Source organism: Megalobrama amblycephala, linkage group LG19, assembly GCF_018812025.1.
Source record: "Megalobrama amblycephala isolate DHTTF-2021 linkage group LG19, ASM1881202v1, whole genome shotgun sequence".
Taxonomy (NCBI): Eukaryota; Metazoa; Chordata; class Actinopteri; order Cypriniformes; family Xenocyprididae; genus Megalobrama; species Megalobrama amblycephala.
In genome coordinates, this window is record NC_063062.1 from 29,281,998 (window position 1) to 29,309,982 (window position 27,985).

The following is a 27,985-nucleotide window of genomic DNA, read 5'->3' on the forward strand; positions in this document are numbered from 1 at the left end:
TTTTTCCCCACAATTGGAATAATCCATAGATCACAATAAGACCATGGACATGTATTAAGAAAGTAAATAGGGTCTGTTTTGATTTCATTCTGATTTTTTAGACTAATTAATTGTTTGCTCTAATCGTAAGTCATGCAATATGAAACATAAAAGGTGTGTCTGTTAAATGAATAATTAGTCCGTACCTTGCTACTTCAGAACAGAACAAGTAGCTGAAATAATATTTTGCCAGTGGTGAACAGTCATGTTGTACTAAAACTATTCAAGCAGATATGTAATTCCTCATTTATCTGATGCACCTCTAACTCAGACAGCCATCAAACTGCTGCTGTCTACAAAAAAAAGGAAAATATAATGCTCTTAGTTTGCGCATGTGCACTGAACACACAGGCAGTTTGAATGACAGAAAGATAAATGGGTAGAAAGCGACATAAGGAGGGATTGAATGAGCAAGAGAGATAGTTTAAAAGAGAGCATGTAGAGTGACCTGTAAAAGGACTAGAGCTGGTGCTGACTAACAGAACCATACACAGAAGAAACTCCGCCCCCTTCTCTCCTAGCCTATAACAGCCCACTATGGAGCCGGAGTTCAGAAACAGACGAGTGTTCCTCTACACCACAGCCACTCTGGACACCCTCTGGCTGTCTCTGTCGACCTGCTTTTAACCTCTCCCTGGTGGATACTGTCTTTTTGGATACTTTTACTTCTTTGACACTTTTGCATGGATTGCTGATTTAAAAAATGTGCTCCCAACAGTTGTTGGATGAATTCAGCCATGGTAAGTTACCTGTTCTTACCTGACTTCACTTGCTGAACTTTGCTGCTTAATTTATGATTATTACTAACACAGTGACTCTTATAAGACTATTGACTAACTTTCAGAGACCTTTCTTCTGGCGTCCTTCTCTTTTTGAGGACATGTAATATAGACACTGAATGTTTTGGACCGATTTATGATGACAGGTTGGGAAGGGTCCCAGAAACAGGGTGCACACGGACAGCTTCAGGATTTAGGAGTGACAAGAAGGTCCTGGCATGGTTCACTTATGCATAGCGAAGCTTCAAAACTCTCATTACCAGAAGTGCATCAGTGACCCCTAAACCTGCACAGTTACAATTTACAGCACAGCTTCATCTGAACATCATTAAGTGGATAGATTTGGCCCTGGGTACATTGTAATGTAATTATAGGGCACAAAAATCTACTATTTGAATTGAAGAGTGATTTTGCCCAATAAAACTCTAGACAGCATGTGCACACAAACAGTAAACAAAGTGTGTGGTGCAGGCGCTCGTCAAGGAGAGTCGTGAGAGGGTGTAGGAGGCTCAGTGGACCGTAATAACTGGCTCACTGGATTATGTAAACTATAGATCATGGAACATTCCTCTACAGTCTTATTGTTTTGATCAGTAGTTTCTCAGTTCCGTATGAGACAACTAAGATCAATTTCTCTCCAAACTGCAGGATGGAGGTGTCAATCACCCAAAGGTTATGTAATTAACTGTGATGTGTCAGTGTGGTAGTGATCTGGGCTGCTTACACAATTGTTGCAGGCTGATGCCAAGTAGCGGTGACCCGGGAGCTATAGAAGGCCATTGTGCCCTTGATCAGTGGCTCCAGATGGCCCTCAAGGGAACTACTGTACTGGAAGTTGTTTTGCATAAAAAAAACATGTTAAATGGTGTGTAAATGTTTAAAACATTACATATTTATTTTTATTTTGTGTTCAGATTGTGGTAATCTCAGCTGTGTGATTGTTTATATCATCACAATGTAAACTGTATTATCGCCCAGCTCTTTATACAAAATTGGATGTATATTATATCCAACTGTATCCACATACACACAGTATATTTTGTGTTCATAAGTAAATTATATTATGTGCTACCATTTTGAAAAGGGAAGTCTGAAATGTTGTGTATGACATAATGTGTGCAAACGGAGTAAAACAAATGGATGAAGTTCGCTACTCCTGTCTCGTGTGCTTACTAACTCCTGACAGACACCACAAATTGGTGACGAGTATTGGGCCTTTGTTTCTTTCTATCACTGGTCATGAAGATGGCTGTTGCTAACGTGCCTTTCCCGAGGTTTTTACTGCCTTGCCCTGGTGAACCTGCTATGACGTTCAGCAGATGGTTGCAGATTTTTGAAAATGATCTTCGGGTTATTGATGCCACAGGGGATGCTTGGCCAGATGAAAGATGGAGAGCTGTACTGCTTCACTGCCTTGGCACAGAGGGACAACGGATTTTATACTCATTGCCTAACACAGGTACAACGTATAAGGAAGCATAGGATGCACTGAAAGCCTACTTCATGCCAAAAATAGTTGAACATCACGTCTTCAGTTAGTAGAGAATGTGCTTAGCCCACAAATACTTAGGAGACTTTTACTAGAAACTGATCTCACACTGGACAGAGTTGTTACGATAGCATGCCAGATTGATTCTCCTGCCGATCTGGCTAAATCCATTTCAAATTCCCGCCAAGTTACCGCCCCCTACAAACGGTGCAGCACACAGTAAAACGCAGAACAACAGGGAAACCGTCACATGTACTTCTTAATTCTGCTCAGGTGGGGAAGAGGAAGTCATGCTTTCGCTGTGGATCGGAGAGACACAGCTAACACAGTAAACTGGAAGGCTGCAACTGCAACATGCAGGAAGCGTAAAAAGATCGATATTACGCCAAACTGAAATCTACTTACCAAAAATTACTGTACTGTACACAGAATATTCAGCTCGTACTTACAGCATTATACAGTGACTGTATCTTCTTCTGACTCACAGACTTGTGTGATGGACTTGGTGGTTGACACGGGGTCTTCCATATTTGACCTGCCCTACATCATTTATGCATGCCATTTCAGTAACAATGTGCTATCGCAACCCAAAGCCAGACTTGTGACATATACAAAAGCCCAAATTCTGGTGGTTGGATGTTTCCCTAGCGAGCGTTTCCCTACATGACCACTCAGTCCCTGCTACGTTCTTCATTGTGGACAAAGGGACACCACTCATAGGGAGGGACCTAATGTCTGCACTGCATGAGAGGACTGAAAACAATCAAGTCCTGCCTCCTACTGCCCTTCCTGTGCCTGCTTCTCCTGTGCCAGTCTTTCATTGCATTGTCAGAGGAATTAAATCACTTTGGGGTGATAGAATGTATCAATGCCTCTGCATGGGTGTCACCAATTATTGTTACGCAAAAAGTCAGGTAAAATTACGATGTGCTTTGACCACAGAGAGCCAAATAAAGCCATAATTGTGGACTCTTTTCCATTACCACACATGGATGAACTACTCTCTGCACTAAAAGGTTCTACTGTTTTCTCTACCATCGACCTGACTAATGCTTACTACCAAGTGCCGCTGCATGAGGACAGTTGTGATCTCACAGCCTTTATTACTCACAACAGACTGTTCCGTTTTTGTTGTGTTCCTTACGGATTGGCTTCAGCACCCGCGGCATTTCAGAAGATGAAGACCATCATCTTGACTGGATTTTCAGCGGCTGAAAATTACCTGGACGTCATTATCATCCACAGACATGATATGTCTATGCACAAGAGAGCACTTCAAATGGTCTTACAATGACTAGAAGCTGCTGGATAGCGGCTCAATAAAGACAAATGTCATTTCCGCCAAACCAGCCTGCTGTTCTCAGGTCATACTGTTTCAGCAGAGAGGGTCTTCTTCCTGATTAAACACGTGTACAGGCGTTTGATTCTGTCACGTTTGCCCTTACCTGCTTCTTCTGCAGATAATACTGTTGCTCCTGTTAATGATGTCGAGGAAGAGTTTGTTGCTTTTCCGTCTGCTGCTGATGTTGATGTTGCATGCGCTTGTCTTGTTCTAATCAAACTTCGTACACAGATTTCCAATGGTTGGACACCTTTACCCAAGGGACTGGACAGTGAGTTGTTGCCATATTATAAACTGCGTCTGGAACTGTCTGTTAAGGACAACTTCCACATCCGATTGCAACTGCTGCTCTTTGATCTGTGCTGGTCTCCATAGCACATAAAGGACATCAGATAGAGGTGAGGACCAAACAACTCCTTCATGATCTCTATTGGTGGCCAGGGATGGATGCTCAGGTTTATGATGCTGTACGTTCCTGCCACGTGTGTCAGCTCACTGACAAACCTGTCAAGTCACACCCTGCTCCTCTCCAAACAGTGTCGCTGCCAGATGGACCATGGCAGAAAGCTGCTGTGGATATAGTCGGGCCATTTGACACTGCTGCATCTGACTGCAGGTTTGCTATATCTGACTATTACAGCAAATGGCCTGAGGTGTCCTTTACTCACACTGTCACTACGGATTCTGTGGTTCCGTTTCTGTCATCAGTCTTCAGCCGCCATGGAAATCCATGGAGTATTGTTACTGATAACGGTGTTCAGTTTACATATGCTGCTTCCATCTGCTTTTCTGGAAGGAAGGAATATTCGTCACCATTGGTCCTATCTCTACTACCCGGCAGCTAATGGTGCTGTAAAGAGGTTCAATAACGTACTCAAACACACTGTCCAAATGGCCATCCAGCAATATAACCCATGGAAACCAGGTGTACCATACCACTTCACATGCTTTAACTAGCACTTCGATCTTTTAGCACCTTTAAGGCAGGCAAATTTGCCATCTGCTCCTGTGCACCCACCAATTGACATGACTGTTCACCGAAGGGTTATGTGGCTGCAACACAAAATGGAAAAGTACACTGATGCTAAGCGGGGTGCTCGGACTCCAGGAGGGAGTTTCCATGAGGGGGGTGAAGTGAGGTTATGCCCTATGGCAGTGGTTCCCAAACCTGTCCTGGAGGACCCCCAGCCCTGCACATTTAGTATGTCTCTCTATTTCTGACACACCCATTTCAGGCCTTGCAGTCTCTACTAATGAGCACATGAGTTGAATCAGGTGTGATATATGAGGGAGACATACAAAATGTGCAGGGCTGGGGGTCCTCCTGGTTGCCAAAAGACTTGGGGTACATACGTTCTTAGTGATGGAAAGACACAGAATGCTTCCCATCTTACTGCATTTCTGTGCCATCAACTCCAGCTGAGAATAATGCTCACTACACACACACTCATACCACTAGACCTAAACATGATGTTCTCAAGCCAGTTGGTTGTGTTTGCATTGTTGGTGCAACTCTGTCTGTGCTGTTCTTAAAAATGTTTGACGTAATGTGTGAGAACGGAAGTGAAGGAGTAAAACAAGATGGAAAACAAGTTTGCTGCCCCTGTCTCGTGTGCTTCATTGCTGTTTACTAACTCCTGACAGACACCACAGTATATACTCATGTAAAGCGAAATCAAAGCAAATCTCACCTGACTGATTTTTGTATTTCTATATTTTATTTGCTTGACTGCTTGTATTGTCACAAAATGTAAAATTACCTAGCTCTAATCTGCTAAATGGGACTATAAGGCATGATGATATTAAGATTTTATAAATATTAATATTATGATTTTCTGTAAAGCTGCTTACAAATAAATTTGGCTTGGGGTATAAATATTGGGGTATAAATATTGCATACAGTACATAAACATCATAAAATGTATTACAAAAGGTGCTTAGAAACTCAGTACCATGATGAGATGTTACAGATGTGGCTAAATAATGATATGGTCTTTTGAATAGTTTCTAGTGTGCTGCTAGGCAGAGAGTCCTTAACATGGCTGGATTATTCAGTTCAAGTCCAGAAGATCAGACAAAATTATAAAAATCCAGGTCAAACCACTTACAAAATTAATTAATAGGTCTCTTTAAAAAGCTGAAGGATTTGAGATATTATTGATGGCCATGGCACAAATGGTGTTTAATACTTTGGGTTATTTTTAACTCATCCGAGGTATTACCAAAAGTAATTGTGGTGATTTCTATTACAATAAAATAGCAATGAAATAAAAGCTTAATATAAGGATAAGTTCACAAAAAAACTCATTTGTTATTTCTGTGAAATGCCGTCACTTTATAAATGATTATTGTTTGGTTGTGAAAGTGGGTTATGAGCATCTATTTGTTTAAGACAGTCTGGTGACATAGAGGGTCATAAACCTCAATGTTTGATGTGTGTGAGTGAAGGACACACCTCAGCTGTTACCCAACACCTGGGTCATTCTTTATTTGTGGTGGCAAATGGTGTTCCTCTACTTTACAACAGTTAAAATACACTTTAAATACCAATAAATTCAAATTTTTTTGCATGTTTGTATTCTGTAGAATAAACACAATTTGTGCACTATTAATAGTTAAAGTTTTGTTTCAAATTACATATTTAATTAAGTTTGGAAGATTGCATTTGTAACAAAATATGCATGTCCCCGCCATACCTCACAGAGGTATCATGGAATGTAATTGCAACAATATTACATTTTTAACACAAATAAAGTGGTTAAACTGGGAACATAGATTTATTTAACATGTACAATTGTATTAAATTGTTTTAAAAAATACATATTTTGTATTATTTAAGAAAAAAGTAGTGTCCCCCAAATTCATGTCTGTGGTGTTACTACAATGGATGTCGCCCCTTTAAGAAAAGGGGGAACTCTATTTGAACTACTTCCTGTGTGTAAAGGTCATTGCAGGTCCTGATTGATCTGAGGGGTGCATCATGAGTACATTCTTTATTATTAATTTTCTTAAAATTAGCTAAATTTATGACAATTTCATGTGTCGCACTTTATTAGTGTCTGTGGTGTTATGTTGATAACTTGCAGATTTTACATATTTTAATCCGAATTTTGATAAATACATACTTACTAATATTTACAAAATGTCCCCTGATCTTGAAATCATCATGATGACAGCCTCCATTTTAGAAAAGTCTGGATTTAGGCTAATTTGTCTGTGGTGTTACTGTCTGTGGCGTTACTGTCTTTCCTGGTAACACCACAGACTCTATAGTAACACAGACAATATACAGCCAGAAATGTTGTATTTTTAATAAAACACATAGGACATTCTAGTCATATAATTGTATCTCTCTTGTCAGGTATGGCAAGATTAACTGCTGCTGAAAAGTAGCGTCTTTATAGACAGCGAAAGATGCAGAGTACCTCATCAGACCTATTTAAAAAAGACCTATGTGCAAAAAAACAAAAAAACAAAACAAAAACTGAGAATAGGAGATCTCTCAAGGGAAAGTAAGTTTAATAAGTTAAATAATTTTGTGGATACATGTTTTATTCACAGAACATTTTCTGGATTTCTATTCTCTATTGAAACAGATCACACATTATGATTGCATCACAATCCAATTAAAGGATACAATTTTTTGTTCTCCCTATCATCATTCACTCACCCACAAGTTGCTCCAAACCTGTATAAATTTCAGATAACACTTTATTTTAGGGTCTTTTAGTTGTTTATTATCATGCATATTACTAGAATGGCTGTGTATTAGTACTTATTAAGCACATATGAATGCCTTATTTTGCATGATCATATTGTACATTCTTAATCCTACCCAATACTTAAATTTTACAATGACTTTACTAACTAACTATATGTGTTTCCTATACTAAAGTGTTACCAAATTTCTTTGTTCTGCTGTACACAAAGGAAGATATTGGAAGAATGTTTGTAATCAAACAAATCTTGCCCCCACTGACTGCCATATTTTTTTTCGCTACTATGGTTGTCAATGGAAGGTGAGATCTGCTGGGTTACAAACAATCTTCCAAATATCTTCCTTTGTGCTCAGCAGAACAAAGACATTTATACAGGTTTGGAACAATGTGAGGGGAGTATGATGACAGAATTTGCATTTTTGGTTGAACTATCCCTTTAAGGAGTGAGAAACAGGTTTTTTTAATTATATATTTTAATACAGTTTTTCTCTAAATGATCTTTATCAGAATAGATACTTCTTGTAATCCTACTTATGATAAAATTAATTATTTTGCTCAACAAACTTTTAATTGTTAAACCTTTTATGCAGTGTAAAGTCTGTGGTGTTATATATATGTCTGTGGTGTTACTTCAATATGTATCTGAAATTTCTTTCCTACAAAACCATTTAATCTTTTAATTTGATGTTTTTAGACTGTAAGGTGGTGTTAATATTTTAGAATAAAGACTATAAAAGTTGCACAGACCATTTTTCCTGCCTTTTCTGATGTATATCCAAATTTTTAAAAAAAGAAACAATTCTTCTTTGGCAAAAATAGAAGCCAAGATGAACAATTAAACATTTATTTTAAAAATGAAATTTAAATTATCAATAAAACTGAGTCCTTAAAGTAATTTATTTACTTATTAATTATTACCTAAAGTTGCATATCCCTGCTCATTTTAGAACAAACCAAAATTTGACTTCAAATATTGGTAACACCACAGACATAAGTGGTTGTTTCACCAGTGTTTGATTAAAATTATTTAAAAATCGAAATATTATTAAGCTTCAATTTTAATGGATAAAGCATATTAAACTAATCTTAAATGCATAGCAATACATATTATTAAAAAAAAGCAAACAAGAATTTTTACAATTTCTGCCTCTCATTTGCCACCGCAATTGAAGAATGACCCACCTACTGTTCTCCTTCCACATGCTGCAGGCAGACACAAAGTCCACAAAGTCACACCACTAGCTTGTTTATTTTTATTCAAATGATTCCCTCTACAACCACCAAGGTTTGCATAGGTCATGCATGTGTTGCGTTGGTAGATTTGGGCTTCTAGAATGGCTGACCTATAAGACATTTGGTGTGAAACTGGACTACGTGAAACTCTTCCATCATAAACTTTTAATAAGGGGTAACACTATACATCTCAGAGTTACACAACATTGCCACAGAGATGGGTAACCTCTTAATATTTCCACATATAGTTTGTGCCTTATTTTAGACTTAAGCTACAATCTTGAAGGTACATAATTTGGCCTATAATGTGGTACGTATTAAACCATCATAAAAGCAGACAGTATTGGGGTTAGAATGCATGGTACAGACAGACCAACAAAAAATGTTTTCATATTGGACCAAACATAGAGGGCATGTGTTATTTTGGGGGCTCTCAGACATATTTTTGTTAATATTTCTTGGACCATAATGTAACCCTTCCTATTCAAACCACTCGCTCTAAGTAGGACTCGAACCCGGGTTGCTGGCATGGGAGTCGGGTGCTCTAACAAGGAGGCTAAAGGCCGCAGTCTCTAGAGCGCCTCTTGAGATCAGGGGAGTGAGGTTTACATGCACAGCTCTTACTGGCCTACGTCTGTTACACATGGCAACTGAGGGATATTACACCCAATGAAAATTGTCATCTTGCAGAATATCCATGATGCTCTTTTCCATACAATGAAAGTGGATAGAAACTGGAGCTCTCAAGCTCCAAAAATGAACAATTTCACTGAATAATAACTTTCACGAGTTCACACTTACACATAATCAGATAGTAAATAGTATGCGTAATAGTATGCGTATTTGGCATGCTATCCGAGGAGAGGGCTCTGAGCTCGATATTTGGCCCGAACCCAGAGTACTCCCCCCGTATTTCTGGTTAGGAAAGTAACCAGGCGAGTGTGAGGAGACGGGGTGGTGGAGGGATGCTGACAAAACTCAAGGAATATGGGTGAGTCGACTCTTTTTATATATAGGCCTTCACTAATACTGATTGAGTAGATATGTTACGGATTGTTGACAGCTGGCAGAAATGACGTGATGATTTGTCAGATTATTTGAACGTTGCTCCTCCCGAATTTTGTTAATAAAACATCATTTAATTTCAGTCTGATCTTCACAAAACTGGTTTCACACCATTTAGAATATACTGCAAAAGTTGTATGGGTTACTTTTGTCCTTTTTGCTAGTTGATGAAATTTATAGTCACCATCTATTCATTTTGTGGAAAGGAGCAGCATGCACATTTACTAGAATATGTAACTCCCTTTAATGTTCAACATACATGTTTCAAGGAACAGCAGGATAAATAAATGACCATTTTCATTTTTGTATTTTTGGGTTAACTATTATGGTGTATTTTACAGCAGACATCCTTATTAAATAAATAAATAAATGGGCTAAATAAGCATTAAAATAATATTTTACGCATAATTTGTATTTATACTATGACAGTAATCTAAAATGATGTTTTTCTGCTGGCACTTAGTAGTATTATAGCCTAATGATACATTGTATGATATATGATGAGTAGGGCACACACTGTGCTATGGTGCGCAGTCGTAGTGCTGCATAGACGCGAGCACATGGGGATTCACATGCGCGCGTCTCTGCTGCTGATGCTGCGCCGCATCCATCCATTCATTCAGCACTGGCGCAGGACATGCAGTCCTGATCATTCTGCTCGGGCCCATGCAGCTCAACTTTGCTGCATGTAATGTGTTTACACCGTGTTCGTTATCGTATCGGTCTGAAGGCTTGTGGGCATCAGATGGCTTTTGGACAGCTTGTGTGCGGAGATGTTACAGCATCATCATGCGTCGTGCGGTCAGACCTCTTCTTATAGCCATATGAAGGCATTGGGATAATATAATTATAACGTGCATTCTGGAAATAAGCGTGACGAAACAGGGAAGGAGCGACTAATCGACCCAACTGCAGTGAGTAGAGCTGGTCGGCTGGATCAGAACATGCTGTCTGTAGGCTACATCAGATAAGAACCTGAAAGATGATGTTTTATAGTTGTTGTTGTTGTTGTTACTCGTAAGATTTTAAAGGGCAGTTTAGATGAACATGTGAAAAGAAGAATACAACTAACTAGGCTAAATAAATAAATAAATAAGTTACCCTGAAAGTTCAAGATGTATTCCAAAATAATTACATCACCACAGACCCAGAACTATTTGGGCAGCAGCTTAATGGCAATAAATCTTGAATGATGGGAACATTGAGATCTGAAGCAGTCTGCCTCTACTGGCAGATCTGGTGTCAGCACCGACGTATTCATTAAAGATTACAAGACGTTAAAAGACTAAACCGACCTCAGGAAAGAACAGAACGACCCTGCTTTATCACAGATGAGCAGTGTAAAAGCATCTGGAATTAAACTGTCTTGAAACAGCAACTAAGGCAAATAAGTTTAATAACCAAATTGTGTTGTTTTTAATGGAAACTGTAATTGTCCCTGTGGATCTCTACTGGTAATTTGTTGGCTTATTGGTGGAATGTTAAAACCACTATAATGGAATAGGCATATTACCCAAAACACACTAATGGACAGGGTTGCCAGGTCTGTGTGTATACAAAACCAGCAAAGGCCAATCAAAAATATCCCAAAAACAAGCTAATTTCCTTATCCAAATATCAAATCTCAACATATGCCACACCCATACCTAAAATACATATTTTACAGTCAATGTTATGTGTTATACACAATTTTAACTTATAGGCCTAATCATAAATAGTCTGACTGTTTTCATAAAGGAGCTCAAAAGGCCACTCTCTCACAGAACTTAGCAGTTTTATCGTTGGTAGAATGTAAAACATTTCAATGCATGCATTGCATTCAATTACAGTTCATGCAACATGTCAAACCTTTAAACCATGGGGGGGAAAAATCAACCCGCAGCAACAGTTTACATGTTTAGCGCAGTTCTGCGGGAAAACTGCGAACCTGGCAACAATGCTACTGGAAACCATTTGATAATGGTTAACATTTGATGATTTGTAATGTTTGTAATGGTATTATTTGTACTTTTGTAATGGAAACCATTAGAACTTCTGTGATGTTTTTTATTGTTTTGTTTGGTTGTTTTTCAGCAGGGAAGTAAGATATGACACCCTGCAGCAGAACCTGCATTAGATCTTAACTTGGTTAATTTACAGTGTGTAAGCTTAAAGGGTTAGTTCACCCAAAAATGAAAATTCTGTCATTTATTACTCACCCTCATGTCGTTCCACACCTGTAAGACCTTTGTTAATCTTTGGAACACAAATTAAGATATTTTTGTTGAAATCCAATGGCTCAGTGAGGCCTGCATAGCCAGCAATGACCTCTCTCAAGATCCATTAATGTACTAAAAACATATTTAAATCAGTTCATGTGAGTACAGTGGTTCAATATTAATATTATAAAGCGATGAGAATATTTTTGGTGTGCCAAAAAAACAAAATAATGACTTATTTAGTGATGGCCGATTTCAAAACACTGCTTCAGGAAGCTTCGGAGCATAATGAATCAGCGTATCAAATCATGATTCGGATCGCGCGTCAAACCGCCAAACTGCTGAAATCACGTGACTTTGGCGCTCCGAACCGCTTATTCGACACGCTGATTCATTATGCTCCAAAGCTTTATTAATATTGAACCACTATACTCACATGAACTGATTTAAATATGTTTTTAGTACCTTTATTTATCTTGAGAGAGGAAATGTCATTGCTCCCTATATATGAAGGCTTCACGGAGCCATCGGATTTCAACAAAAATATCTTAATTTGTCTTCCGAAGATTAACGAAGGTCTTACGGGTCTGGAACGGCATGAGGGTGAGTAATAAATGACAGAATTTTAATTTTTGGGTGAACTAACCCTTTAAATGATATGACAATGAATTTTGTTTGTTGATTTTTAAAATGTTTTCCAAAAATATAAAATTGTGGTATAGCCTACACAAATATAATCCAAGTATATTATTAAGAAAAAATAAACATAAAATGCTTAAACATATTGACTTTGTTTCAAATATTTTGTGATGAGGAATTTTGCTAAATGTTTAAAATATAAATTGTATTTTTATGAGCTATTACAATATTAAGTGATCAATTTATTGTTGATCCCATAATTTCATGTTTAACAATTTCAGGTAGGCCTAGCTAGTTTATAGATGTTATGGTTATTGCAGTGAGTTTCAACTGAATGAGTCTGAAATCAAGTTTGAATACTGCGCCGTTCCCATAGCAATAAAATTAAGCGGGAGGAGTGCAAAGATCATTCAAAGCCCATGCGTAGTAACGCTTCATAGAGCAGGGCTTCACGCCATACGGATAGAAATAGAAGCGCACACTGCGCATGCGTAGCAGCTCTTATTCACAGTGCTTCAACACAAACGCTTCACACAGCAGTCTGCGAGGAGAGCGCGCTGGTAGCGCATACAAACCTGACCGAGAACGGTTAGGAATAAAATATACATGACACCCGTGAGAAGAGTAAGTACATGGTTTATGTCTTTGTTTTATATATGAGCTTGTCTGGGATGTAAATATGTCTACTTTAGTATGTTAAAAGGTTAATTTTAACGGCAAAGGGCGGCGAGATGATCAGCCGCGGCACAATAACCTTCTTTGTTCAGGTAACACGATGAAGCGCCTTAAAAACATCACGATTTTACACTCATATCTTCAGAGTACACTGTTTACTCCTACGTAAGATATTAATATGCGATGTTAACGTTTAGATTTCACCATTTGCTGGTTTATTAATGTTTTTAAAATTTGGTTTTAAGGAGAATTGTTTTTTACGTGAATCCTGCCGCTATTTATAGATTGTTTTATTTTAGCTTCAGTTTTACATATGGGAATTCTCCTGTTTTTATTAGGTTATTGATTCTGTTTTACAGTTTTTGGATTGAAACAGTGTTTCGACTCTGAGCCGGTGTTCAGTTTTAGCTTTAGCATGTAGCTTGACAGTAAAATGGAGGACCGAAAATGACCAATAAAAACACATCCTGTTTAAGTAAACTTTACAGAACCGCAATAAAAACAAACCACGTCTGTATAAAACAGTACTTTATTAGTTTTCCTCGTTATTGTATTTTGTTCGTAAAATCCTCACACCTCAACAATATCCACTTTATTATTGAATTATTAATTAATCTCTGTAGTTACTGCTGGAAAATCCTAACATTTACTTTTTGAGTGTTAAATGTGGCAGTAAACACTGTCATGGAATGTCTTTAATGGAGTTTATGTGGTAGGTCCATAACAGAAACATTTTATTGGGATTATGTTAATTATTGAAAACACACTTTCACTTTGTCACTGTGTAAATATAACTTATAGGTGTTGGTTTAATGTTAGTATAGAGGACTTATTCAGTGTTTGTTGGCTCCCTTCTACAGTTAACAAAATGGTTGGCAGCCGGTCGGCCATAATTTCACTCACACACTACTGCAACGTGGCTGAATCACCCCCAACCTTTGTGTCTTCAGACACAGGCCGGGGCCGTGTTAATCCATTACATGTGTGTTACCATCACTGTGGTGTCTTTTACAGTATGGGGAGGAGACATAGGAACCCATGACATCAGATAGTGTCGAGACGTCAGAGATGGGGTTCAATCACACAAACAGGAAACATTACCCAAGAGGGCTGTCATAACTTTGCAAGCGTTTTACCGCAGCGATTTCATTCAGAAAGTTCAGAACTGAATAAGGGGTGCTCTCTATTTCTTTGTGTACTCGTGGTCTTGCCTTTTTTAAATCAATATGTTTAGAAAAGATTGTTAAATTCTCTTCAAAATCCTTTGGACGGTCTCAGAACACAGATCAAATTCATTCAATTTCCAACGTCTCCTCCATAGAAAAGGAAAAGCATATTTCATAAGGATGGGAACTTTGAGTTTTGGGCTTGACATACGATATGTTGCTAATCGGTTGTTTTTTTGCTCTGTTTGCAGGGTATCCCAGTGTAAAATGGAGGATAGTTTTGATTGCGACTGCGGTGAGCTGGAGCCGCCTGATCATTGAGAAGGAATCGTCTCACTGAGATCATCAACCCTTTTGGTTTCCACACATCAGGTGCTTAAAACAGGAAAAAGGAAAAAAAATAGATTTATCACCATTTACTTGGACCGCTAATAATGCTGCTGCTCAGGGCCAGTCATACACTGAAAATTTCTGCACTGTGACGATGGTTTTATAGTTAGTGACTTTAATTATTTCAGTTGCTTTCAAAGATATTTCATTGGCCTCCAAATTCATTCCATTGTGCCCTATTAAACATTGAAATAAAGACACATCTCCCACAAACTACGCAAAAAGCTGCTAAAGAGATATGTCAACATATCTTGGCAACATATCCGAATCAGTTCCCAGCATCTCTCAGAATACGCTGTAACAGTTGGTCGGGGAAAACGCTCAAGTCTTTGTAGGCTTGAGTGCCCCTCTCGTGTTTTTAGGTTTGTCTTTCTCCACTAGCTCTAGTAGTTGCAACTCAAGATCAGCTGCATATCATATAAATCAAAAATCCTTCCTGCTATAATATCTGCACAGAGCTGCTCTTCTAGGCCGCAAAATGGCAGAGAAATTTGAAAGCCTTATGAACATTCACGGCTTTGATCTGGGCCCTCGCTACATGGACCTGAAGCCGCTGGGCTACGGGGGCAACGGACTGGTCTTTTCCGCTGTCGACACCGATTGTGATAAGAGGGTCGCTGTGAAAAAGATTGTCTTGACCGACCCTCAGAGCGTCAAACATGCACTACGTGAAATCAAAATCATACGCAGACTCGATCACGACAACATCGTGAAGGTGTTCGAAACCCTGGGGCCCAGTGGCCGGAGGCTTACGGAGGACGTGAGCTCTCTGACGGAAGTCAACTCCGTGTACATCGTACAAGAGTACATGGAAACCGACCTCTGTAAAGTACTGGAACAGGGCTTGTTGTCCGAGGATCATGCACGGCTGTTCATGTACCAACTGCTGCGAGGACTCAAATACATCCACTCGGCAAACGTGCTTCATCGTGACCTGAAGCCCGCCAACCTCTTCGTCAACACAGAGGACTTGGTACTGAAAATTGGGGACTTTGGACTCGCCCGTATCATGGACCCCCACTATTCCCATAAGGTATTTATTTTTTTTCCCTCATATTTATCCCTTTCAGTGTTTTAAGTCTGTTCCATCTCATTGACAACCATCCAGATGGTGTCTTGTATGGCTGAGCTATGAATGAGCTTTTATTCCATCCACTGATTCATTGTTTCACAGGAAGTAAATAGTAGTGCCACAGTCCTTGAAATGACACCTCCAGCTTCCTGTTTCTCTGACGCTCTTTCCCATACGTTAACTTCCAGTGCAGTTTCCTCATACCCGGTGTTTGTGTCGTGTGTGTATTGAAAGGAAGTAGACAGGAACACTTCAGAAATATTATGAAAGAATGACACAGCTGTTCCTTTGTGGAATCAGAGTTAAATGTCCAGTATTTCTCCACATCCTGAATGCATTTCTTTCACTTCTAGTGTGTGTGTGTGTGTGTGTGTGTGTGTGTGTGTGTGTGTGTGTGTGTGTGAGAGAGTGTGTGAAAGAGAAGTTGTAGAGGGGTAATTTCACTGATGTTAGGGGTTGTGGCTGGATCCAAGCATACACACAATGTCTCAAATTTGTAATCATTTCTCCTCTTTTGACTCACATGATCCATATGCCAGCCAGATCTCACACATGTACTCAGACGCCTCCTCCAGAGCCTTTTAGAGAGAGAGCTGTTCCTGCTTCAGGTCTATGAATAGCTGCTGTCACTCCCCCACACATACTCTGGACTGGGTTTGTTCTACAGGGAACAAGAAAATTGAGAGACAATATCAGGCTCTGGTCCTGTAATTACTGATTCAGCTGCTCTACTGGCTTGACAACGTGAAAGTATGAGAAATCATTGACCATATCAAGCTCAAAGTATACTTAATTTGTACTTCATTTGACTCGTACGCATACACAGGCGTTTGACACATGCGCATTATTTGAGCAATCTCTCGCCACCAGTTACAAACCATGTAAATATCTTTGTATTCTTTCATGCTAGAGTTGTACAAATGAGGGTATTTTCTAACCTCTTCGCACAATCTCTCATCTGTGTAGGCCTCCATTGTCGCTGTAGCTTGCATGTGTTCCGGTCTGTTCTGTTTATGCAGTTTTTCTTCAACTACCCCAGGGCACAGTTGCCACCTTGTGGATAAACTAATTACTGCAAAAAAATTAAATGCGCATGTGCGACCTTCGCGTACAATGTAATAAAAAAAATTGGGTGGTGCGTATACAAAGTGAGGTATATTTTGGGGTTTATCATGCATAGAAAAAGCATAAATTATTCTGAATAAGATTTGAGAATGTATCACATCTGTCATGAAAACAAGTTATTACAGTCACTGTTTTAAAGGTTCATATTTCAACAACAAATTGGAGTAAAAACCATATATAATTAAAAAGTTTATATAACTGGCATTTGTGCAGTTTAAATATTTATATACAACTGTTGATTATTCCTTATTAAATACGTTTTAAGTTTGCGGCTAAATGAAAACTTTAATTTCAGTGTTGGTGTCTTGGTAAATTCATTTTGGTTCATCGCTAGTTGCCGTATTCTGTATACTTGTAATAAGCGTATTATGAAAACTTAACGCGTGCTCTTTTCTTGTCATTTGAGTTATTAGTACACTTGCACAGTAATTTACCAGTTCATTAATTTCCATTCACACGAGCACAATGAATTTGAGAGTGTAGATCATGAAAGTCTTACGATGCTTTTACCCATCCGTGTATGATTTATGTCCCTTATTTTGTAATCTTGTAAGGAATTGCTTTCCTCTTCACCACAGAAATGGTTATCTTTGATTAGCTGAGTTATCTTTAACTACTTGTTTCTTATAGTGCTCAAATTCTTTTGTTCAGACACACACAGGTATAAGAAAATGGCAAATTTTGAAATGACAGAATTCAGATTAAAAGAGGTGCATGTAACACATTTACATTTACACTAAGTATAACCAAATGATTAATTTGGATGTTCTTTCATGTAAGCATGCTTGCTGATTGTCAGTAGTCAAACTTTCTCACACTTTTACTTCTATCCATTCCTCCCTTTTTCTCTCTCTTTGCTGCATCGAGTATTGTCAAACTGCTGTGTGCTCTCTTTTGCTGACCTGTTCAAGCAGTTTTGTGCATTGATAGATGGAGAAAGAGAAGAGCGTGTGTGTGTATGATGCCACTATGAAACGACCCTTTCCTGCAGTCAGCACTTTAGTGGTGGCATATGGAGGTTTGCGGAAGCAAGCCTTACAGTGCGTCTACACCGGATGTGACTGTTGTCAAGATGCTTTTCACCAAAACAGACTGAGTCTAGACTGGACATGACATAAGGCAACCATTCCAAATTCATACCCTTGTCAGAAGTAGCGCAAGTTCTTGGTGTACGTCAGAAATAGAATCAGTTTATGTGGGAGAATCGTGATCTCTATTTTAAAGAAATTGATTCTCAATTTATCCAGAATCATGCAGCTCTAGCATAGGGGAACATTTTTTAGTGAATTAAGTTTTTCCTCTTTCTGCAACTAAAGTACTCTATTGCTTCAAAAGTCAATCCAATGAAGACAGTCTTTAAAATTGCCAGCATCCAGTAGGACATGGCTTCTGTTCATGCAAATGGGGTCAGTTTTGAAGAGCTAAATATGATCTAGCTGCAAGCTGTAATTCAAAGAGGCTGTTTAAGTGCTAAACATGAGCAAAGCTCTCAGCCTAAAAAAAAAATTAGTTTGGAGCATGGCAGTACTAGTCAGAGCTGGTGAAAGTGTAATTAAGAAATGTTTAAATGAGGTTTCTCAGACCTGGAGAGGTAATGAGTCATCCGTGACTAGAAGAATATGCTTTGTGTATGGGAGAAAGTAATGTGATATGTATGTGGTGGATTTTTTTTTTTTTTTTGCTGCATCAGAGGCAAATGATTTAATTTGGACACATTTTCTTATTCTTTTAATAGTTCTTTGTTACGTTAACATGAGCTTTGTGATAACTAGTGATCAACAATATGGATTTTTAAAAGTCTGCTTCTTACACCAAACAGAAAAACTTATTGACTGATGCCGATAATCAAATAATGCCAGATATCAACCAATATATTGGTTGACCACTATTCCAAACCCTAGCCAGTAGCTGCTACTACCTAAATGGGCAACTACCATCAAAGGATACATCATAACTATAATGGAACATCATGATTTGTAGTGCTATACATGGGGAGCAATTCTATGTTATACATATCATCATGTGAGGTGCGAAGGAATACTCAATTAATTTAAATAGTTTTTCTTGAGCATGTTGTTAATCTACCAACAATAAGAACACCTAGCACACATTAGGTCCATTCATAATTGGCTAATTTTATTAGTACATTTTGGTATTGAATGGATACCATGGATGTCCTACAGTTTTCAGTATGGGGCTACAGTGCTCCTAGTAAAAAAAAAAGCCCTGTATTACATACTGAGTATTCAGCAACTGCAGTCTTTTATACAAGTCTTAAAGGTACAGTAGCAAATGGCCTGTTTAGTAAAGGTAAAAGAAGCTGGAAAAATTTAAAACTATAACACTGTTTTTTATGCAAAAAGCATAATTAAAATGAAGTAGACCTCAGAGGAAAAAAAAAATAGTATTAAGGGTAGAATGTGAGCCCTTCAGCATTGTAAGAGTCCTGTATTAAAGGGCAGCTGCTTGTTTTTCGAGGGTCTTTTTATGCTCTGCTCTAGAAATCCGACCCAGTCTGAGGAATGTTTGGAATTCACGTGCACTGGGATCAACCCCCTACTTCCCTTCTCCCTCTCCTCTCTTCTATTTGTCTTTTTTGGGCTGAGCACTCTGGATTCTGGTCTTCCTCCAAGTCCTGCTTGTGATGTTTGCTTGTGTCATTGGGTTCAGACTTGTTCTGCCTTGTCTCTGTAGCCGTTTGAGGTTTTGGAGTTTTTGTCAGATTACCAAAGGCTGTTTTTTTTTCTTTTTCCCCCCATTGAGCTGTAGAGGGGCTCTGCTCTGTTCATTGTGCGCATGTGCATACGTTAAATGTGGTGTGAAGAGACTTTCTTGTACACTGGGGACTTTTAGAGGCACAAAATTGGGCCCAGAGTGTTTTTCACTTCTCTCAGCGCTTTCTGACATTGACTCATTTTACAGGGGAGCTCTGAAACCAGTCCTTCACCAGACTTTGAATTTGACCTACTTTTGTGGCCTCCGATGATCTGAGAACTGAAATGAAAGATTTTTTGTTTTTTTAAATGTACACCCTGCTTCTCATATAAAAGATCAAAGTGAGGTGTGAAATCTTTTTTTTTTTTTTTTTTTTTTTGTTGAATAAGATAAAAAATGTAAGACCTTTTTTTCCCTCATGCTGTGTGATTTGAAGTGTAATTCATGTCCATATTGCAAACGGCCCCCTAATTTTGAGCAATAGTAATACTTGCCTTAGCAAATGGCAATAAATAAGAGGTGTGATTGGAGTCTGTCAATTCTGTCTGACATTTAAACCTCTTGCTGTTTGGTTTGGAGCCCAGCTCACGGTCTGTATGAGTCATCTGCCACCTCACACCACCAACGAGGGTGGATTTATTTAACATTCAAATGAGTTGCCTAAAATGTGTCATGACTGGCTTGGTTTGACTTTCTCAAGAAGCATTTACACAGACATTTGTATTGCATTGACCCTATGAGACTCTGCTCTTGTCAATTCCTTAATAAGCACATGTTCTCTAATTTGTTAGGAATGGCATTAAAAACAGCAGACAGAACTGTCTGGAAATAAACCTAATTTTGAATATTTTTGAATATTTTCCTTTTTGTGCTTGGCATCTCTCTTGCTATTGCACATGCTTTTTCTATTAAATTGTGTGTAATGTGTCATAATTTGTTCATTATTATTTATTATTATTATTATTATTAATAATAATAATAATAATAATAATAATAATATAATATAATATAAACAAAATTAAATTTCAATTGTAATATTTTACTGTAAAATAAATTGAATATTTAATATGTAAGAGCTGCACAATTCTGGATAAATTGAGAATCAACCTTTTTTTTCTTTTTCTTTTTTTTCTTAACAGATCGCAATCTCCCACGATTCTAAACAGAAAACTAAACAAAATAATGTGTAAATTACTAGAGGTTGTGATACAATATTAATTGATGACGTCTATTTAAAATGTTTAATCTGAATGAATCATTTTTAAAAATTGAATTGAATTGTTTGAATGATTCAGTGATTCACTCATAAATACTTAACTCGTTTCATTACTGGATGAATCGGCGTTTTTGAATCTCTTGAATTAATGATTTAAATTGCAAATACATTGTCACTTGTCGTCACCTGGTGGCGTAATGAGGTAATCCATACAATCGTTATTTGAAGCACCAAGCTGCTTTCAAAAGGTGATTTGTTCTATTTTGATCACTTCCATAGACATCAGTGTTATATATCCAATCTTTAAACTTTTATCCCAGTTCTTCTGTATTAATATGAACGATTTAATATTTAATTACTTTAGCCAGATTCACAGTCTCACGCTTCACTCTGAAACATGCAGTGCATAAATCGCAGCCTTTAAGCCTTATGACGATTTTGGTTTTATTTTGATTAATTGTGCAGCCCTATGATTTATGATATCCTGCAGCAAGTTGAGGAGAGTTGTGCTATTATTCGTCTGAGATTAAACCTGCATAGATGGACTGACCCCAAACAGACTTGTGGATGGGCTTCCTTCACCTGGGCTAGCAAGGAACCACTTTCCTGGAAGCACAGCTTGCATTTTGATCGGATAACTTAAAAATCTAACCTTGCCATTACAGGCAATGGATTTCTCCTTCGATTAAGGAGAGTTTTAAGTTTAATCCTTTAGCAGGGTCTTTCTTTCACACAGTCTTTGACTAGAATGTGATCTGAATGTTAGTAATCTACTTCCAGGTAATCTGCTCTCATTGCATTATGTAACCCTGCACAAGACCCTTGACGCAGAAACTATGACTATGACGATTGTTTAGTAATCCTTTTAAGTTGGTGTTCTTCCAAGCATCTATGCTGTTTTAAGAGGGGGTGAAAGGTCACTGAGGTCTGGTTGTGATGTAAAATGATTCCCTAGTCTGTCGGGCTCTGATGGTATTTGTTGGTCCAGAGAAGGTTTTTCAATGGCCAATTGTGAACATACGGTCTGCTGTAATCTGGTTTTAACAGCTTGACAGATACCCTGCAGAAAGAACATGACCATGGAGACAGAAATAGCCCTTACAGTGAACTGTGGAGTTATATCTTGCCTCAAGAATCACTAGAACTTTTTTTGTTTTGGGCCACTGGCTGAACACACTGAGAGTTATGAGGGTGTTTGACACTGTGAACAGTAGAGCTGCACGATTAATCTTAAAAAAAATAAATAAAAAAATAGCGATCTCCTAAATGGCAACAATTTGGCAATGTCTATTAAACCTTTGACAACCACACTGGAACACTGAAATCAGTGTTTGACCGCTGACCCAGAAAAAGGCTATCTAGGTATGAAACGGCTTCACAGACAGTCTTTTCAACCACACAGTATTGCCATTTCCATGATACAAATATTCAAATGTTCACAGAAGTCAAATAAAATGGAACAAAAGTTTATAGTTCAGATATAAACACTGATGTCTATGGAAGCAATGCAATAGAGCAAATCACCTTATGAAAGTAACTTGGCACTTCAAATAATTGTATCGATAAGTGACTGTTAAATGTCATGAATCATTAATTCAAGAGATTTGTTCAGAAATGCTGATTCATCCAGTAATGGAACAAGTGAAGTATTTTTGAGTGAGTCATTGAATGATTCATTTAAACTATCTATTTATTTATTTATTTATTTATTTATTTTTTTATTTATTTTATAATTCATTCCAATTAAACATTCTGAATAGATTGCAGCAGTTAACATTTTGTCAAAACTTCTAGAAAATTACAAGTTATTTTGTTTAGTTGTCTGTTCAGAATCGTGGGAGAATGATCTCTCTTTGAAGCAAAAAATGTGATTTTTCAGTTTCAGAATCGTGCAGCTCTAATGAACAGTGACCCAGAGGTGCTGGCTAATGTCAGTGACTTGTCTGTCTGCCATTGTGTCAGGCACGAGATGGATTATCCTGATTCTTTGTCAAGAGGGACTGCTTATCTGTCTTGATCTGTTTGTCTGTCTGTACATTTGTGTCCTCCTTGAGTCATTATCTTTCTGTGTGTCCTTTTAGATCTATAGGCCAGAAGCCTACAATGGCTGGTTTGGCAAAACCTTGGTCCTGTTGTGCATAACAGAGAATTCTTGGGTTACTGTGGCAGTAACAAACAATAGTACTCAAGCAGGGCAGTAGTTACTTTCAAATGTCTGTGCCATTAAACCCTAACTGTTATTCAAATAGATGGATGTTGAGAGAATGAGAGTATGTGTTTGTGATTCTGTCATAATGGTAGCTGGCCTGAAAGAGGAAAAAAAGGGAAAAAATAAAAAAAACTGACCAAAGACAACAATTTACAATAGTATACACTATAGTGACCCATAATGCATACTTGAATTATGAAATGCATCAAAATGTTTTGGAAAATAACAATAGACCTGACTGTAGCATAGCTAGAAACTGTTGACTGAATATTAAATGTTCATATAGTTATTATAAGCCTTTTCATGTGAAGGGTAGATGTAAAACTGGGCCATGTGCAGGCAGCCCTGCTTTACTCAGGAAATGTCGGGTACAGCTGTCCCGAGTGTTTTGTGCATGTGGCCATGTGGTGCGTGACCTCGTCAATGAACAAGATGAGACATGAGGAACATGAATTAACTGCTCATGCAGTAGGGGGTGTTATTTCATAAATGCATGTGTGAGTTATAGTTTCTGCCAACCTTTTTGGAGGATTTTTGTAACTGCAGTGTTATTTCCCAGGATCTGTGTTTTGACACTGTGACATCTCTCTTCCATAGGGGCATCTGTCTGAGGGACTGGTCACTAAATGGTATCGTTCTCCTCGTCTGCTCCTTTCCCCAAATAACTACACCAAAGCCATTGATATGTGGGCCGCTGGGTGCATCTTTGCTGAGATGCTGACTGGAAAAACACTCTTTGCAGGTATTAAAACATTGTGTGTTTGTGTGTGTTTATTCTGCCACCTTTTTTAGTTGTTCATATCTTTGTGACATTATCTTCTATTACCTTGCGCACACAATGATCAGGTAGTTGAAGGTTATTTCCTGTGGTGGAAGTGTATTATAATAAACTAGGACAAGGTTTTTTTTCTTGCGTAGTAGTAAAGAGAAAAGCTCTTTCTGTGAACTCAAACTTACAGGAAACTGGGGCAGAACTGTTGGTTTCGGTGCATTTTAGTTTGGATGCAGGCTTAGGAAATATCTGGCCATTTTAAAATTGTGATTTGGAGGCCCCAAAAAGTTAGTGAAATTTTAATAAAATTGTAAAAGGTCATGGAAATGTCGCTATTGAGTATAAATGTTTTTAGTTACACCCAGCTCCAGTTTATTTCATTGCCTATAAACTACTGTGAGCTCAGTCTCTATAAATTTATTTTTACAAGTCCATATCCAATAATCCTTAACAACTGGAAAAGTCATGGAAATTCATTAGTCAAATAATGTGGGAACCCTAAGGTTGAAATTAGCCGTCAGTCTTGACAAACACGCACACTAAACTAGATAATTTTTTTTAATATACAAGTATCTTTTGTGCCAAATATTGGCAGTGAATTTGCTTTGACACAGTTTTTCTGAATTAATCATTTGTGTGTGTGCAGGAGCTCACGAGCTGGAACAGATGCAGCTGATTCTGGAATCCATTCCGGTAGTCCACGAGGAAGACAGACTTGAGCTTCAAAGTGTAATACCTGTCTTTATCAGGAACGACATGTCAGAACCACACACGCCGCTTGCCAAGTTACTGCCTGGTGTCAGCCCTGAGGGTAAGTTGCTCAAGCATATTTGTCGAATGCATGCAATTCATAGAAAGCATCCCTTTATAGATGCTTAAATTCCTGGAAACTTGAATACCACTCTCTCTTGCACTCTCCCTTCCCATGACCCAATTTTGCAGCAATCCATAGGATTCTCTATGGTTTTAGAAAATTAACTCAGCTCTGCTACTCTTGATGCTAAACTATATTGTGTTAAGCAAACATAAATAGCTGCCTAAATCTGATGTATTATTGTTCATTTGTCCACTGCAGCCTTGGATTTCCTGGAGAAGATCTTGACCTTTAACCCCATGGACCGGCTCACTGCGGAAGAGGCTCTTGCGCACCCATACATGAGCGATTACTCATTCCCACTAGATGAACCAGTGTCCTCGCACCCCTTCCACATTGAGGATGAGGTGGATGACATCTTGCTCATGGATGAGAGCCACAGTCACATCTACAACTGGGACAGGTGAGCTCACACTTAATGGAGAAATACCAGCATCGGTTCATCATTCTGTGAGACTTGACTTTCGTAAGAGTAGAGTAAGCATAAGCAAAGCTCATGTAAGGAAAGTCAGTTCTCTTGGCTGCCATCTTGCTAATACAAAGCTATTTTCTTTGTAAGCAGTATTTAAGTACATTTCCTACAGAATTAATTGGGTAAAAGCAGAAGTCTACAAAACTGTTTGTCAAGCTTACAAATTTATAACATTTCAGGCCCAATGAATTGACATTTTGTTTCTCTTTTTCCTCACTGTAGGTACCATGAAAGTCAGTTCTCTGATCAAGACTGGCATCTGCACAGCACCCATGAAGTAGATGATGTGCAGCGTGATCCTCGAGCTATGTCAGACGTCACAGACGAGGAGGAGGTCCAGATCGACCCACGGAAATATATGGATGGAGAGTGCGAAAAGTTCCTAGAGGATCCATCGTTCGACCTCCCCCCAGAGCACTCGTGGCAACAGGAAGATCACCATGAGAACAAGTACTGCGACCAGGAGTGCAGCTACACTTGCAACTACAAAGCTGTGTCCCCATCCTATCTGGATAATTTGATCTGGAGGGACAGTGAGGTGAACCACTACTACGAGCCCAAACTCATCATCGACCTCTCTAACTGGAAAGAACAGCAGAGCAAAGAGAAGATCGACAAAAAGGGCAAGAGCAAGTGTGAGAAGAACGGACTGGTCAAGGCCCAGATCGCCCTGCAGGAAGCGTCTCAAAACCACAGTGTGGCCGAGAAGGATTGTGAACAAGAAAAACACCAGAACCACAACCAGGGCTTCGACTTTGACTCATTTATCGCCAGCACCATCAAACTGAGCCTCCAGCCGGAATCCGGTGACGTTGACCTCCTAAACGAGTTGAACACCTCAGTTTCCCAACTGGACACTCGTGCTCCTTGCGGCTCCATGTCCAAGTCCATCAGTCAGGAAAAAGAAGAGAAGTGTCTAGTCAACCTGGCACAGCTCGGCGTCCGGGCACCCTGTCCTTGGGAAAGCTTCACGGACGCCGACGTTGCCGAGAGCAGCCTGATTGACGAGGCTTGCTGGGATGTCCGCAAAGACGAGCAGCTCCAGAAGGAGAACAGCAGCTGCCAGAGCAGTTACCTAGACCGCCTCTTCAGCAAGCGTGAGGAGGTTGAGTCCGAGATCCCCGAGCCCCTCGAGGTCTCCGCTCCGGAGGGTGACTTCATATCCTGTGGCGGCGAGATAGTCTTTAACATGCAGTTGGAGTCTCTGGCCATTCCGGGGTTCGAAGGAGCGGGTGACATTCCTCTGAAGTCCATCCAGGCCACGCTAACGCCCTCTGCTGTTAAACGCTCCCCACAAATTGCCCATAAAACCTACAGCAGCATTTTCAAGCATTTAAATTAAAAAAATCCACCCCGTTCTAGCAGAGTCCAGCTTATTTTTTATAGAGTTATGTATTTCTGTACTTGAATCATTTATCTTTTTACATATGGTTACTTTTTAAGGAAACTTTTTCTTTTTTAAAATTTGTGGATTAAATGTTAATGAATTCAGTTCGTAAGTTCATCCAAAGTGCTGGACTGTGTTCCTACACATGAAACATGTTTTTCCCCTCTAATTTTCAGTTCCAACTCTGATAATATATATAAAAAGAAACTAACGGCATGACATTTGCACACAGTGTACTGTAGATTCAGAAACAGGTTAGGGAAAGACTTAGGAACGACTGTTAAGTAGAGAAATGGATGGTTTATTCATTGCAAGCAAAGGAATAAAGAAAAAAGGGTGGAATAATGCACTAACCGTGTGGGAGATGCTGCCACTGACATCAAAATGTGACCTTCTGACTGACAGCCAATAGGACAGACATAAGCAGTGCGTCTTGGCCTTTCTCTTCCTGTTTTTTTTTTTTTTTTTTTTTTTTTTTTAAACTAACTAAGGCTAATGTATTTATTTGACTTTTTCCACCTCATTTCCATTTAAAGCGAAGCCTTTTGTCATTTTGTTCATACTGTAAACTTCCTCAAACGTGATGCCAGCACAGCAAGCGTTAACCGTAGGCTTGCGATACGTTAACTAAGTTTGTAAAGGCGTTATCTACCTCAAGGTAACAGCAGAAGGTTCCGTCTCCCAACTGTAGTGCTTTAAAGAAACACTTGCCCTCTCAACAATGTAGTGCACATCGACTTCTATTTTTCATTTTGCATTTGCCATAGTGAAGTGTTAAGATCATTATTTATTTTTAGCAGATGTGAGATATTTATTTTAAGAACATTGTAATTTTTCAATGTGAGGCATTGGACTTCCATTCTGGTCTGTTTTGGCGCTCTGTGTTTGTTTAGCCGTGGATGATCGCTCATCCGTTTGAGTTGTACAGAAATTCATGATGCTCTCCCAAGTTCCAGCATTTGTTTTCACAAGGATTCACCGTAAGGTTTTTTTTTTTTTTTTTTTTTTTTTTTTAACTTGTAGGTGCTTTGTACGAGTGAAATACTGCTTTATGGAATTTTATGCGCCTAAAAGTCTTAATTTTGTTTTCTTTTTTATATATATAAATATATACATATTGTTAGAAATGTGCATGGAAGAAAACCAATGGAAGGTACATTTAAAATGAAGTTAATGGTGAAGTATATTGTAAGTCATTAATTTTATTTTAATTGTATGTTTTTATTAAAGTAACTTTTTCCAAGCGAGCATGATTGAATTAGGTTCAGATATAGCATGTAGAAAACACTTTATTTTTTTTATTTATTTTATTTTTTTGTTTTGTTAATTTTGCCTTTAAGTGCTGGTTTCCATTCTGTTATCATTGGTTCCACTGTAAAATAGCATCAATAAAATGGCCAGCAAGTGTA

General features: G+C 38.5%; 1 protein-coding gene across 2 annotated transcripts; it reads left to right on the plus strand.

Annotated features, from left to right (window-relative positions):
- The first annotated feature begins 589 nt into the window (after positions 1 to 589).
- mapk6 (mitogen-activated protein kinase 6) lies at positions 590 to 27,985 on the plus strand. Of its 2 annotated transcripts, none has more exons than XM_048169700.1 (6): positions 590 to 779; positions 14,596 to 15,767; positions 23,669 to 23,813; positions 24,490 to 24,654; positions 24,919 to 25,120; positions 25,412 to 27,985. In XM_048169700.1, exons 2-6 carry the CDS (start codon positions 15,213 to 15,215, stop codon positions 26,529 to 26,531), a joined length of 2,187 nt encoding a protein of 728 aa, XP_048025657.1. In that variant the 5' UTR covers positions 590 to 779; positions 14,596 to 15,212; the 3' UTR covers positions 26,532 to 27,985. The 2 variants fall into 2 exon arrangements, with proteins under 2 accessions (XP_048025657.1, XP_048025656.1); XM_048169699.1 differs by lacking the exon at positions 590 to 779 and adding an exon at positions 12,798 to 13,127.

What these genes read in the sequence shown, in the direction of transcription:
- mapk6 (XM_048169700.1), top strand. Translation starts at nt 15,213, where the DNA reads ATGGCAGAGAAATTTGAAAGCCTTATGAACATTCACGGCTTTGATCTG. An exon ending in ACCCCCACTATTCCCATAAG is followed by an intron (nt 15,768 to 23,668) that starts GTATTTATTTTT and finishes TCTCTTCCATAG; the next exon opens with GGGCATCTGTCTGAGGGACT. An exon ending in CACATCTACAACTGGGACAG is followed by an intron (nt 25,121 to 25,411) that starts GTGAGCTCACAC and finishes TCCTCACTGTAG; the next exon opens with GTACCATGAAAGTCAGTTCT.